Source organism: Actinia tenebrosa, unplaced genomic scaffold (genome assembly GCF_029948245.1).
Source record: "Actinia tenebrosa isolate PJP-AT-01 unplaced genomic scaffold, QUT_ActTen_1.0 PGA_scaffold7__59_contigs__length_16204524, whole genome shotgun sequence".
In the NCBI taxonomy this organism is placed as follows: Eukaryota; Metazoa; Cnidaria; class Anthozoa; order Actiniaria; family Actiniidae; genus Actinia; species Actinia tenebrosa.
The window spans coordinates 11,967,492-11,979,751 of record NW_028292584.1 but is presented as its reverse complement, the minus strand read 5'-3'; the positions used below and the strand labels follow the sequence as shown (position 1 = coordinate 11,979,751).

At 38.0% G+C, this 12,260-nt stretch overlaps 3 protein-coding genes across 3 annotated transcripts; all 3 read left to right on the top strand.

Moving 5' to 3' along the window:
* Nucleotides 1-4,666: 4,666 nt before the first annotated feature.
* On the top strand, nucleotides 4,667-5,744 carry LOC148905638 (uncharacterized). The gene is made up of 2 exons (XM_089039686.1): nucleotides 4,667-5,194; nucleotides 5,351-5,744. Exons 1-2 carry the CDS (start codon nucleotides 4,688-4,690, stop codon nucleotides 5,657-5,659), a joined length of 816 nt encoding a protein of 271 aa, XP_088895812.1. The 5' UTR covers nucleotides 4,667-4,687; the 3' UTR covers nucleotides 5,660-5,744.
* Nucleotides 5,745-6,768: 1,024 nt separating this feature from the next.
* Nucleotides 6,769-10,322, top strand: LOC148905637 (uncharacterized). Its single transcript, XM_089040598.1, has 10 exons — nucleotides 6,769-6,863; nucleotides 6,927-7,003; nucleotides 7,320-7,597; nucleotides 7,869-8,020; nucleotides 8,128-8,215; nucleotides 8,385-8,602; nucleotides 8,717-8,803; nucleotides 9,079-9,295; nucleotides 9,376-9,468; nucleotides 9,706-10,322. The coding sequence occupies exons 1-10, from the start codon at nucleotides 6,774-6,776 to the stop codon at nucleotides 10,320-10,322; spliced, it is 1,917 nt and encodes a 638-aa protein (XP_088896724.1). The 5' UTR covers nucleotides 6,769-6,773.
* LOC148905636 (uncharacterized) lies at nucleotides 10,306-11,887 on the top strand. The gene is made up of 2 exons (XM_089039689.1): nucleotides 10,306-10,487; nucleotides 10,725-11,887. The coding sequence occupies exons 1-2, from the start codon at nucleotides 10,430-10,432 to the stop codon at nucleotides 11,444-11,446; spliced, it is 780 nt and encodes a 259-aa protein (XP_088895815.1). The 5' UTR covers nucleotides 10,306-10,429; the 3' UTR covers nucleotides 11,447-11,887.
* The last annotated feature ends 373 nt before the right edge of the window (nucleotides 11,888-12,260 follow it).

Genomic DNA, 12,260 nt, shown 5'->3' with positions numbered 1-12,260 from the left:
GTATAAGCGAACTAACATGCAGCGAGGGAAGACGAGTTCCTCTAGAATGTAGAAATTATGCGTTCGGTGTGTATATAATGAAGTAGAGAAATAAGAGAAAAATATCATATGCCCTTGGCAGGATTTGAACCCACGTCTTCGGTATTCTAGTCCGATGTGTTAACCACTACACTACAAGGACCAACCACGCTGGTAACGCAGCCAGAATATGAAATGTAGGGTATTCGTGAGGATCCCAGAGCGATATTTTTTCTCTATAGGTAAGTTGAACACCGTAAATGTACGCAGATAATAGACATAGTAAAGTAGAAATTATGCGTTCGGTGTGTATATAATGAAGTAGAGAAATAAGAGAAAAATATCATATGCCCTTGGCAGGATTTGAACCCACGTCTTCGGTATTCTAGTCCGATGTGTTAACCACTACACTACAAGGACCAACCACGCTGGTAACGCAGCCAGAATATGAAATGTAGGGTATTCGTGAGGATCCCAGAGCGATATTTTTTCTCTATAGGTAAGTTGAACACCGTAAATGTACGCAGATAATAGACATAGTAAAGTAGAAATTATGCGTTCGGTGTGTATATAATGAAGTAGAGAAATAAGAGAAAAATATCATATGCCCTTGGCAGGATTTGAACCCACGTCTTCGGTATTCTAGTCCGATGTGTTAACCACTACACTACAAGGACCAACCACGCTGGTAACGCAGCCAGAATATGAAATGTAGGGTATTCGTGAGGATCCCAGAGCGATATTTTTTCTCTATAGGTAAGTTGAACACCGTAAATGTACGCAGATAATAGACATAGTAAAGTAGAAATTATGCGTTCGGTGTGTATATAATGAAGTAGAGAAATAAGAGAAAAATATCATATGCCCTTGGCAGGATTTGAACCCACGTCTTCGGTATTCTAGTCCGATGTGTTAACCACTACACTACAAGGACCAACCACGCTGGTAACGCAGCCAGAATATGAAATGTAGGGTATTCGTGAGGATCCCAGAGCGATATTTTTTCTCTATAGGTAAGTTGAACACCGTAAATGTACGCAGATAATAGACATAGTAAAGTAGAAATTATGCGTTCGGTGTGTATATAATGAAGTAGAGAAATAAGAGAAAAATATCATATGCCCTTGGCAGGATTTGAACCCACGTCTTCGGTATTCTAGTCCGATGTGTTAACCACTACACTACAAGGACCAACCACGCTGGTAACGCAGCCAGAATATGAAATGTAGGGTATTCGTGAGGATCCCAGAGCGATATTTTTTCTCTATAGGTAAGTTGAACACCGTAAATGTACGCAGATAATAGACATAGTAAAGTAGAAATTATGCGTTCGGTGTGTATATAATGAAGTAGAGAAATAAGAGAAAAATATCATATGCCCTTGGCAGGATTTGAACCCACGTCTTCGGTATTCTAGTCCGATGTGTTAACCACTACACTACAAGGACCAACCACGCTGGTAACGCAGCCAGAATATGAAATGTAGGGTATTCGTGAGGATCCCAGAGCGATATTTTTTCTCTATAGGTAAGTTGAACACCGTAAATGTACGCAGATAATAGACATAGTAAAGTAGAAATTATGCGTTCGGTGTGTATATAATGAAGTAGAGAAATAAGAGAAAAATATCATATGCCCTTGGCAGGATTTGAACCCACGTCTTCGGTATTCTAGTCCGATGTGTTAACCACTACACTACAAGGACCAACCACGCTGGTAACGCAGCCAGAATATGAAATGTAGGGTATTCGTGAGGATCCCAGAGCGATATTTTTTCTCTATAGGTAAGTTGAACACCGTAAATGTACGCAGATAATAGACATAGTAAAGTAGAAATTATGCGTTCGGTGTGTATATAATGAAGTAGAGAAATAAGAGAAAAATATCATATGCCCTTGGCAGGATTTGAACCCACGTCTTCGGTATTCTAGTCCGATGTGTTAACCACTACACTACAAGGACCAACCACGCTGGTAACGCAGCCAGAATATGAAATGTAGGGTATTCGTGAGGATCCCAGAGCGATATTTTTTCTCTATAGGTAAGTTGAACACCGTAAATGTACGCAGATAATAGACATAGTAAAGTAGAAATTATGCGTTCGGTGTGTATATAATGAAGTAGAGAAATAAGAGAAAAATATCATATGCCCTTGGCAGGATTTGAACCCACGTCTTCGGTATTCTAGTCCGATGTGTTAACCACTACACTACAAGGACCAACCACGCTGGTAACGCAGCCAGAATATGAAATGTAGGGTATTCGTGAGGATCCCAGAGCGATATTTTTTCTCTATAGGTAAGTTGAACACCGTAAATGTACGCAGATAATAGACATAGTAAAGTAGAAATTATGCGTTCGGTGTGTATATAATGAAGTAGAGAAATAAGAGAAAAATATCATATGCCCTTGGCAGGATTTGAACCCACGTCTTCGGTATTCTAGTCCGATGTGTTAACCACTACACTACAAGGACCAACCACGCTGGTAACGCAGCCAGAATATGAAATGTAGGGTATTCGTGAGGATCCCAGAGCGATATTTTTTCTCTATAGGTAAGTTGAACACCGTAAATGTACGCAGATAATAGACATAGTAAAGTAGAAATTATGCGTTCGGTGTGTATATAATGAAGTAGAGAAATAAGAGAAAAATATCATATGCCCTTGGCAGGATTTGAACCCACGTCTTCGGTATTCTAGTCCGATGTGTTAACCACTACACTACAAGGACCAACCACGCTGGTAACGCAGCCAGAATATGAAATGTAGGGTATTCGTGAGGATCCCAGAGCGATATTTTTTCTCTATAGGTAAGTTGAACACCGTAAATGTACGCAGATAATAGACATAGTAAAGTAGAAATTATGCGTTCGGTGTGTATATAATGAAGTAGAGAAATAAGAGAAAAATATCATATGCCCTTGGCAGGATTTGAACCCACGTCTTCGGTATTCTAGTCCGATGTGTTAACCACTACACTACAAGGACCAACCACGCTGGTAACGCAGCCAGAATATGAAATGTAGGGTATTCGTGAGGATCCCAGAGCGATATTTTTTCTCTATAGGTAAGTTGAACACCGTAAATCGGACTAGAATACCGAAGACGTGGGTTCAAATCCTGCCAAGGGCATATGATATTTTTCTCTTATTTCTCTACTTCATTATATACACACCGAACGCATAATTTCTACTTTACTATGTCTATTATCTGCGTACATTTACGGTGTTCAACTTACCTATAGAGAAAAAATATCGCTCTGGGATCCTCACGAATACCCTACATTTCATATTCTGGCTGCGTTACCAGCGTGGTTGGTCCTTGTAGTGTAGTGGTTAACACATCGGACTAGAATACCGAAGACGTGGGTTCAAATCCTGCCAAGGGCATATGATATTTTTCTCTTATTTCTCTACTTCATTATATACACACCGAACGCATAATTTCTACTTTACTATGTCTATTATCTGCGTACATTTACGGTGTTCAACTTACCTATAGAGAAAAAATATCGCTCTGGGATCCTCACGAATACCCTACATTTCATATTCTGGCTGCGTTACCAGCGTGGTTGGTCCTTGTAGTGTAGTGGTTAACACATCGGACTAGAATACCGAAGACGTGGGTTCAAATCCTGCCAAGGGCATATGATATTTTTCTCTTATTTCTCTACTTCATTATATACACACCGAACGCATAATTTCTACTTTACTATGTCTATTATCTGCGTACATTTACGGTGTTCAACTTACCTATAGAGAAAAAATATCGCTCTGGGATCCTCACGAATACCCTACATTTCATATTCTGGCTGCGTTACCAGCGTGGTTGGTCCTTGTAGTGTAGTGGTTAACACATCGGACTAGAATACCGAAGACGTGGGTTCAAATCCTGCCAAGGGCATATGATATTTTTCTCTTATTTCTCTACTTCATTATATACACACCGAACGCATAATTTCTACTTTACTATGTCTATTATCTGCGTACATTTACGGTGTTCAACTTACCTATAGAGAAAAAATATCGCTCTGGGATCCTCACGAATACCCTACATTTCATATTCTGGCTGCGTTACCAGCGTGGTTGGTCCTTGTAGTGTAGTGGTTAACACATCGGACTAGAATACCGAAGACGTGGGTTCAAATCCTGCCAAGGGCATATGATATTTTTCTCTTATTTCTCTACTTCATTATATACACACCGAACGCATAATTTCTACTTTACTATGTCTATTATCTGCGTACATTTACGGTGTTCAACTTACCTATAGAGAAAAAATATCGCTCTGGGATCCTCACGAATACCCTACATTTCATATTCTGGCTGCGTTACCAGCGTGGTTGGTCCTTGTAGTGTAGTGGTTAACACATCGGACTAGAATACCGAAGACGTGGGTTCAAATCCTGCCAAGGGCATATGATATTTTTCTCTTATTTCTCTTCTCTTCCTCTAGAATGGTTTGGCTCTGCCAGAAAGAAAGACTCGGTGGTTGTTGCTACTTTGTTTGGAATTCTTGGGAGAGACATGAGACGGAAAAAGCCTGGTGAATCTACGTTCTTCAAGTCTTCTGAATTCTTGCTTCTGAAAGAAATGATTAACGCGATCTCTCTTCATGGAAAAATGGCGGGAAGCCATGTTGACCAAAGTCCTGAGGCGGGAAAAACTATGTTCGAGAGTCCTGTTAGAAATCCCATCTACGAAACTCCCCCTTCCACTCCAGAAGAACCAACAAGGCTTACAGATCGTCCAAAGCTAAAAGACATATCGCAACAATGCGAAGTTATCGAGCAGTTGGACTTCAATGTGGTTGGGCCTCGAATAAGCATCAAGCAAGCAAAAACTGCCTCAAAAGCCATCATCAACAATATGAAGAGTATGACTACAAATAATGCCGCCTGTATTGGAAAAAGTTTGGGGTACAGCTTTTTGTATTCAGCTGAAGAAGACAAATCATTTGCAAGAGAAGTGGTTTCTTCTGCGATTGCTGTTGTTGGTAAAAAACAAGGGATAAAGAATGCTTTCACAAGTATAGTCGATAGTGATATTCACTCTCAGTTCGTCAACGCTATGAGGGTACCAGATTGGTTACAACTTTATGTAAAGTTAACCACTAAATTACCAGACAAGTCATGGCAAAGTGTCTTAAACTTTCTCAATCTTGGTCGAAGTGGGGTATGTCAATATGTTTTGTTTGTGATATATTATAAGAGTAATGTATATTTCTTTACTTTTAGGTTTTAGTTTATTCACTTGGAATGCAATATATTGTTGAAGATGGTTTAGTATATCTTTTCATAGGATTGAATTGTTCATTTATTTCTTTAACAGAAAAATATTGATGCAGGCATCTTGCTAACCAGCAATGAGATGAAAGCCCAGAAAGAGCTTGTGTTCGATGTAGTAAAAACTACATTTGATATCCAGCCTGTAGTCCCTAAGGAGCTGAGAGGGTATGGTGTAAGTCTTCCAATGGTTCTAGCTTGGGCTATAAGGGAATCAAGGCTACACCAAGGTTCTGAACATGCAGACACCCTTGAATTCAATCTTAAGCTTGATGGAAGACCTCTGGCAGGTACTGTGCATACAAATTTTCTTAATGGATCTATCAATATCAAGCCTGGGGGGGAATCAGGCTAACCACAGGAATTCGACTACAAGCTTTGCCCCCAGGGTGGGGATTTTAATGGTTCATTATGTCCCCAGGTTGGGGAGTTTTGACATATTTGTCATGTTCACCTACCCTGTGAGTGGGGGATTTTGATGCTTTTGACAATTATTTTTTGATCAGGTGTAGGGAATTTGAAGTGTTTTTTTTAGAAAATGTCAAAATCCCCACCCCATGGCTGACCCCACCCCCTCCTTGGGATTAACATTGATGGGTGTATTAACTGACAATGACTCTTATTTAATTCAATTATGTTGTTGTTAATTGTCATATAATTCAGTTCAAATTCAGTTAATAAGTTTGTATGTCTAACGTCTAGGGAAACCACTACAATAGCACATGAGAATGATCAATCACTTCCAAAAAAAATGATGCAACGGAACATTATTAGTCAATCAGAAGTGATCATTCTCACATACTAATAGTAGCATTTTCCCTTTGAAACAGAAGCTAGACATGCAAACTTTATGACAAAACTTGAACATTTCTCACTCAAGTAAGGTGCTAGTGTAGAAATTCATTTATTTATTAATAAGGACAAGAACAAGTTTCTGTTGGAATAGTGCCCATATCAAGCCATGGTGCTGACAGTGGCCAAAGTGCTCTTTCTGTTTATCCACTAGCAATTGCTAACTGTCAAGAAAAGAGGTACTTGCTTCATAATGCTTTTGCAACAAATCAAGAATATGCACATTCAAACCACCCACTTTCTGATTGAGAAATACATGGGTTAATAATGAATGAGTTTAATAATTACTCTTGTTGTGCTCGGATGTTTTCATTTATACTTATGTACTCTAATTACAGTAATTGACTCTTACCATACATGGTGTTCATACTACTTTTTTTTTTCTCTATTAGGGAAGAAGTGACAAGTTTAATTCAAAGGGAGAACAAAGAAAAGAACACAATTAAGCAAGAGGGTCTCTATGTTGATGGTAGAATGTATAAAATAAAGTTCAAAGGTAATTTTTGAAATTGTTGTGATAATTATGTAAATGTATGTATTATTTATTTGTATGTATTATTATGTAAATATGTATTATTTTATCATTGACAGTGACCATTGATTATCAGGCTATGCTCATGTTAATGGTAAAGAAGAAAGACTCCAACTTCGTATTGGGTGGCCGTGGAGTTGATGTTGAATTTTGCATCTTTTGTGCAGCAAAACGGGTAAAATGATTTATCTTCCCCTAATGCATTTTCTCAGTCTTAGTAAGTTTTGCTTTATTGTAGGCTTGTTTGAAACACTGGAATGGAGCTTTTGATGAAGTATGCACAGAATGTTTGGCTTCTAAAGCCAATATTGGAAAGTAAGAAAAACTATTTGACTATTTAATATACTCCTATAATAATTTGTAAAAAAAACCCCTGTCATAACATATTAGTTGAGGTAACAATTAACACTGCAAGACTGCAAAGAGTTTCACAGATTTTACTAACAACAAATCAATCTGTTTTTGATGTTTTTTTTATTCCTAATAAGTTTCGAAAGTTCTGAATGCTAAACAAATCAGACAAAGGCTCTGGCCATAAAATATATATTAGTTAGAATATATGAAGCTAAATATTACAAGTAAAAACCAAAATCAATTGTCATCGGAATGTCTTGGGTTCAATTTTTTTCAGTTGGAATGGTTTCAGGGATGACCTCCTATTTCTTCTTGAGGAGGATCTCAGCAATATTTGTCTCTGTTCACTTCATCAAGAGATGAGAAACACAGAACAACTGCTAGGCTCTCTTGGCCTGTTTGCATATAGATGTGGTACCCTCAATGAGTGCAATGAAGCAATAGCAGGTTATGGGCCAGAGGTTTCACAAGAGTATAATAGAATTAAGGTGCAACTCAAGCCAGGACAGCAGACTGCAGTAACCAAGAGCAACATCAGTGTATCCTCTTTTTCTGGTAATTAAGTTGTGGCTTCATGTCACTGGTTATCATTTTCAAAGTTTATATTTTTCCAGGGTTTTTTATATTCAAACATATGTGAAAATGATCAGAGATTCCTTGTAGGTTTTTGAAAGGGATGTTAATGGAACAATTTAGTTTCACATTTTTCCAATTTGAGAAATGACTGTTTCATTGTTCATTTATCCAAGTGATTATCTCTAAATTTACAGTATAATTATGGTGATCTAAGAACTTTGTATTCAAGCAAATCTACGTTTTCTTTTAGGAACCACCGAGAGAAAGATCCTTGATAACATTGATGACATTATTTCCAGGGCATTGCCAGTTGACAAGGTCTCCAAGTATTACAGTGGAGTTAAAAATGCTGCCAGTACAGTCATTTTACACCATATTACTTTTTATTATGAAGTTATTAAGGTAATATCAATGGCTATCAATATTGCCAATAGAATAAGAGGAGGAGACAGAGCATAATATTATATGTTTCCTTTATTTTTATCCTCTTCTTTTTATTTCTATCCCAGTACCTAAATGAGGATATCCTGGTTAAAGGAAAATTTACCAGAGCTTTTGGTACCCATACACAGGACGTTTCATTAAATGATACCAAAAGTAAGTCTTTGAATTTACTAAATTTTATTTTTATTTTTCCCTGGGAGGGGAGCAGCGTGCAGTTCTTGGCCTGGTGTCTTAGGTTTGATAAGTTTCAAAAATTATTTTTGTGTGTTATAAATGGGTGTTGTCTTTGTGAATAATATTGTATTCATTTATTTTGTTGTAGTTCTTAAAACGTTTTTGCTGGAAACCAAGGGAAGTTGGTCTAAAGAACTGGAGAAACTTGAAAATGACTATCTGTCCTGTGAGAACAAGATCACACCAACATCCCCAAAGAAAAAGAAAAGAAGAAAGGAAAAGAATCCTGCATCCTTTTCACAGTCAAACCACAATGAAGGTTTTGCTGAACTTGCAGCAACAACACAGATAAACCTTTTCCGCAAGGTTTCCCTAATTTTTATTTATTTTTCTTCTAATAAATTAATGTGTTGTATTTTAATAATTTGTGTTAATATAAATCAAACAATTCATGACTTATAACATGTGATCATCTTACAGGTTTTCCTTGAATGGTCAAATATCGCAGAGACCTTAAGAGAATTTGATGGAGAGGAGGATGAACAAATTGATGTGTTTGATGTAAAGGTTGGTTCAATGTTGTTGCAGCTCAAGTGTTAAACCTTCAACCCTTTGTAGCTAGTTGAAAGGATGCATGCAAATTCATTTGCTTTCCATTTTATACATAAGGAGACAGAACTTTTTTATTATATGGCAAAGCAATTTCATGCACTATGATTCATCAATAATTTGTGGTACAGGCCAAAAATCAAACTTGCTCCATTTTTGCACACACAAGGAAATATAACATTCTGTGACATGAAAAACTTATTATTATTATTTGATTGTTGTTGTTTAATTAGTGCAAGGTGTGGGGCCGTTGCTTACGTCATTTGTTTGGTGTGTCTCTTGGAACTGGGGATTATGGTCACTTGACCATTGATCACGCTCCCATGTTGTTGCGACTGCATGGATCCTTTAGAAGATATTCCAACCAAGGATTTGAGGCATCGCATAAAGTACACAGGGCTTTGTACTCAAGAGCGACTTGTCATGACAAAGGAGGAGCAACTGAATCAGGTATATAAGTAAATTAGAATAATACGAAATAGTCATTTTAGTGCTCACCTAATTTAACACATACTGCTTTTTCTCCGAAGCTGCTCAAATCTTAACCCATTGGTTATCAGAGAGCATGCTTTTCTTGAGGTACCAGTTCATCAAAGCAAGAGAGTGCTCTAGTGGAAATGGTAGTAAGTAGCCATCACAATATTGAGTTGTTAGTAAAATTTAATACAAATGTTTGCACTACTTTCAGGGGCTCCTGTTCCAATATGATCTCCATTAGCCCCTGTTTCTCCAAACAACTCCTAGGGAAACCCTCACAAGCATGTCAAGAAATTAAATTTATTAGCACTATAATTTCTTAATTATAAGCATTTACACATTAAAATGTAGCCTATGTAAATGAGTATTGGTATTTTTTGCAGCAAAATGTGTGTTCTACTTTCGTGGCTGTGGGTGGAAGAAAAAAAATGTTAACTGGAGTAGAGATGACGTGGAGTGGATTGATGAAATGATTTCATTGTTTACCAAAATCTTTGGTGAAGATGCCATGGATTATACTTTTATCAAGGATAAAGGCATGAAGGTAAGCTCGTCCAGTGACCCAAGATTGGCTTTCACATACCGTCATGCAGAATGGGAAAGCAACCGTGATTCCTGTCCAGGGTCAGCCTCCACAGATGCAAACCAATCAGCAGACACAATCCATTTAGAGGATGATGAGTATTCAGATGCCCTGGAAACAGATGCAGCCCCCTCAGAATCAGAATCACAACACATTAATAAAGCCGCAACCAAACCTGTAGCTATAGACCTTACTAGCGAAAGTGAACCAGTTGTCCAGTCTGATGCTCATGCAGTGTACTTCACATCCACTGTAACTCGGAGAGAGCTGGCTAAGCTTAAGATACCAAAGGTTGCCAACAATGGTTTATATGCAGATGTTGTGCCAGTTTCTGGAAAGTTTGTAGATACAGATCCATGTACTCTGCTGTTACGACCTCCCAAGACAATTGTTGGAGCAACTGAATCAGGTATATAAGTAAATTAGAATAATACGAAATAGTCATTTTAGTGCTCACCTAATTTAACACATACTGCTTTTTCTCCGAAGCTGCTCAAATCTTAACCCATTGGTTATCAGAGAGCATGCTTTTCTTGAGGTACCAGTTCATCAAAGCAAGAGAGTGCTCTAGTGGAAATGGTAGTAAGTAGCCATCACAATATTGAGTTGTTAGTAAAATTTAATACAAATGTTTGCACTACTTTCAGGGGCTCCTGTTCCAATATGATCTCCATTAGCCCCTGTTTCTCCAAACAACTCCTAGGGAAACCCTCACAAGCATGTCAAGAAATTAAATTTATTAGCACTATAATTTCTTAATTATAAGCATTTACACATTAAAATGTAGCCTATGTAAATGAGTATTGGTATTTTTTGCAGCAAAATGTGTGTTCTACTTTCGTGGCTGTGGGTGGAAGAAAAAAAATGTTAACTGGAGTAGAGATGACGTGGAGTGGATTGATGAAATGATTTCATTGTTTACCAAAATCTTTGGTGAAGATGCCATGGATTATACTTTTATCAAGGATAAAGGCATGAAGGTAAGCTCGTCCAGTGACCCAAGATTGGCTTTCACATACCGTCATGCAGAATGGGAAAGCAACCGTGATTCCTGTCCAGGGTCAGCCTCCACAGATGCAAACCAATCAGCAGACACAATCCATTTAGAGGATGATGAGTATTCAGATGCCCTGGAAACAGATGCAGCCCCCTCAGAATCAGAATCACAACACATTAATAAAGCCGCAACCAAACCTGTAGCTATAGACCTTACTAGCGAAAGTGAACCAGTTGTCCAGTCTGATGCTCATGCAGTGTACTTCACATCCACTGTAACTCGGAGAGAGCTGGCTAAGCTTAAGATACCAAAGGTTGCCAACAATGGTTTATATGCAGATGTTGTGCCAGTTTCTGGAAAGTTTGTAGATACAGATCCATGTACTCTGCTGTTACGACCTCCCAAGACAATTGTTGACAAAGCAGAAAGATTATGCAAGAATGCATCAGCTGTCAAAGTTGGTGGTTTGGGAACATTTTCTCAACACAGTGTTTATCTTCTAAAAAATTTTTGTGACATTGCCAATCTAAAGAGGGAGGTATGACAAGAAGAGGGATGGCTTCATGACCCATGGGATGGTTTGAACCAAGATGAAATTGATAAAATCCAATCTCTTCTGTGGGATACAAAACTGCAGAAGACCATTCTCCAAATTGATGGTAAATCAATTGATGTCAAATCTTTCACCACCCTAGTTGGTGAAAGATATTTAGACAATTTCACAATAGATGTTATCATAAAGCATTTTATTAGAGATGCAGGTGCCACCAATCAAGTCTTGTACCTTCCTTCTGAGACCTTTACATGGTTGCAGAGTGATGACAAAGAGTTCATCAAGAGTCAGATCCAGAAAGAGTTAGGACCTGCATTCAGGGAAATAAGTTTGATCCTTGTACCAATCCACATGAATGGTATGCACTGGGGGCTTGCAGTTGCTGACCTATCTAACAAGAAACTCCTGTTTGATGATGGTTTAAAGATGATTCCTGACAAAAACGTTATTGCTAATATGGTTAAGTGTCTGAACATCATAAAAACAATGATGGGTCCAGGTATGAAGTCTTTCAAAACTGCTTTCTGGTCTTCACAAGCAGACTTCGAGAGGTTTGGTATGCCAAGTCAAGGCAGTGGTGAGGGGTGTGGAAGTTGTGGGGTTGGAGTTATTCTTTCTGCACGTGACTTCATCCAAAAGGGTAGCCAGGCAGCAGGAAAATTTTCTTGGAGTCTTAAAGAATCAAGATTCTTAAGAAAACAATTAATGCAACAAATTATTTATTGGGCAGTAGAATAAGTCACGTATTGATGCCTAAATGATTCCTATACGAAATTATTATACTTAAAGACATGCTAACTGAATA

Bases quoted from the DNA above. Each gene is read 5' to 3' on its own strand.
- LOC148905638 (XM_089039686.1), top strand. From the start codon at position 4,688: ATGTTCGAGAGTCCTGTTAGAAATCCCATCTACGAAACTCCCCCTTCC. The intron at 5,195-5,350 runs GTATGTCAATAT...TTTCTTTAACAG, and splicing joins TCAATCTTGGTCGAAGTGGG to AAAAATATTGATGCAGGCAT.
- LOC148905637 (XM_089040598.1), top strand. From the start codon at position 6,774: ATGTTAATGGTAAAGAAGAAAGACTCCAACTTCGTATTGGGTGGCCGT. The intron at 8,021-8,127 runs GTAATATCAATG...TTTCTATCCCAG, and splicing joins TTTATTATGAAGTTATTAAG to TACCTAAATGAGGATATCCT. The intron at 9,296-9,375 runs GTATATAAGTAA...TTTTCTCCGAAG, and splicing joins AGGAGGAGCAACTGAATCAG to CTGCTCAAATCTTAACCCAT.
- LOC148905636 (XM_089039689.1), top strand. From the start codon at position 10,430: ATGCTTTTCTTGAGGTACCAGTTCATCAAAGCAAGAGAGTGCTCTAGT. The intron at 10,488-10,724 runs GTAAGTAGCCAT...TATTTTTTGCAG, and splicing joins GTGCTCTAGTGGAAATGGTA to CAAAATGTGTGTTCTACTTT.